This window comes from Anneissia japonica, unplaced genomic scaffold, assembly GCF_011630105.1.
Source record: "Anneissia japonica isolate Jap-2015-1 unplaced genomic scaffold, ASM1163010v1 scaffold5324_len57667_cov147, whole genome shotgun sequence".
Taxonomy (NCBI): Eukaryota; Metazoa; Echinodermata; class Crinoidea; order Comatulida; family Comatulidae; genus Anneissia; species Anneissia japonica.
This window is the reverse complement of record NW_022713494.1, coordinates 15,675-17,425: the sequence shown is the minus strand read 5'-3', so window position 1 is coordinate 17,425 and position 1,751 is coordinate 15,675. Positions and strand designations below refer to the sequence as shown.

General features: G+C 52.4%; 1 protein-coding gene across 1 annotated transcript; it reads right to left on the bottom strand.

Moving 5' to 3' along the window:
- Positions 1 to 347: 347 nt before the first annotated feature.
- Positions 348 to 1,433, bottom strand: LOC117108433 (semaphorin-1A-like). Its single transcript, XM_033250444.1, has one exon. The coding sequence runs from the start codon at positions 1,431 to 1,433 to the stop codon at positions 348 to 350; it is 1,086 nt and encodes a 361-aa protein (XP_033106335.1).
- Between the last annotated feature and the right edge of the window lie 318 nt (positions 1,434 to 1,751).

Sequence of the window (1,751 nt, the reverse complement as noted above, 5' to 3'; positions counted from 1 at the left end):
GGACGTCCGCGTTCGTCTTTTCCACTGTTTGCACGTGCTCCGACGGTCTTGGTTCCAACTCGACGCCGGCGTGCGTCGACATCAAAATGCAATGCGGATCTTGCTTGCGTGTGCGATCGTTCAGGAGTCGGCAATGCCGTAGAAGAGGGATTTCGTAAAGTCGATCGGTAGAGGTTACGTACAAAAAGTTCCCGTGCAATCCGGCGTTCGTGATCGGTTGGTCCGTCGCGCGCATGACGTACAGAAGGACGGCCCGATTTTCCGACATCACCAATTTCAAGACTCGACCGTCGTCCGTTCCGACGAAAACGACCGTAAGGTTACCGGTCTCAGTCACGGTCAACGTCCTAAACCTGTAGTTTTGTCGAACGGGCGTAAGGGTCCCCATTTCCGACCGGTTCGTACAGCGACGGGTGGGATTTCACGAAGTTTAGATCTTCGTACGAGAGTAGAGTCGAGTCAACCGAACAATCGCCCGGTCTGTTGTCCGGAACGTCCTCGTCCGGGATGCGTCCCCAAGGCGCCGTCGGTCGCAAGAACTGACCTCTTTCGAAGTTGTCCCTTATGTCGTCGAGGCCGAAACGGCAGATGGCCGAGGCGGGTATTTCGTGTTCCCCCGTCGTGAAAACTGCGTAGTAGAAGACCTTTCCTCCGCGGACGGTCCGAACGACGTCCTGCAGGTAGTTGAAGCGAAACGGAAATTCCCCTCGGAACAAACAGTCGAGTCGCGCCTTCAGAAAAGTCGTCCAGCTGGAGTCCAGTATCGTTCTGCCTCCCTTGTCGTCGGTGCAAACGCGGGCGATTCGCGAACGGTAAATCTTCTCGCAGTTTTCTACGGAAACTTCTCGGAAGAAGAAAAACACTTCTCTTCCCTCTACAAACGAACCGACGAATTTCGGGTGATTCAGCCACAACGAATCGTGCCTCTTGGTTATGAGAGGAACGGCGTTGCCCATCGACCTCGTCAGTGCGGAATCCCTGCCGTTGAAGACGGACGTTACATTTTGGTCGACGGCAAACGGACAATTGTACAGACCATCCGTCGCGTTCCTTCTCCTCCAACCACTCTCCAAGTTCGACATCTCGGCATGAATGCACTTCGGGTTATGAGCGTTGGTTCCGCAGATCAACACTCGACCGTTCGTTAAATCCGGAGTTACGATTTTCACGTAGTTCTGGCATTCGTGTTCTTCCTTCCCTTTCAATCTGCACTTATTTTTGGCGACCGAGTCCGGCATCCAGTCTAACTTCGTTGCCGTCGAGGATTCTAGAGTTCGATCGAGATCGAACACGAACGCCGAATTGTTCGCGCCCACGAACAGGGTTCGCCACTCCTTCACCACTCGCATTACGACGATGGACGAGATGCCGACGCTCTTTGCGAAAGAGACGTCGATTTCGTCCGTCGAAGGCGATTGATCTTCTGTCGGCATAGGATACGCGACCGAAACTAACATCACTATCAGGGCGAAGAAGAACAGCATGCCGATTGTATTCTACTTTCTGCGTCTCGCGTTCATATGTTGATTTCGAAGCAAGTTGTTTCCTTTTAAACAAGAGATCGTCGAGTATAAAAACAAGAAGAATAATTAATTCGGGTAGCATTGTTCGTTCGCGACGAACCATGGCGTTGACGTTCAACATCAAACTCGGAGAAGGAAGCGGGACGTACAGGGCGAAAAATGCATTGAGACGTTGGACGGTCATGTCCGGCTTCGTACAAGGTTTCGGTTTCGGAGAAGACGTCTATA

Bases quoted from the DNA above. Each gene is read 5' to 3' on its own strand.
- LOC117108433 (XM_033250444.1), bottom strand. From the start codon at position 1,433: ATGCCGACAGAAGATCAATCGCCTTCGACGGACGAAATCGACGTCTCT.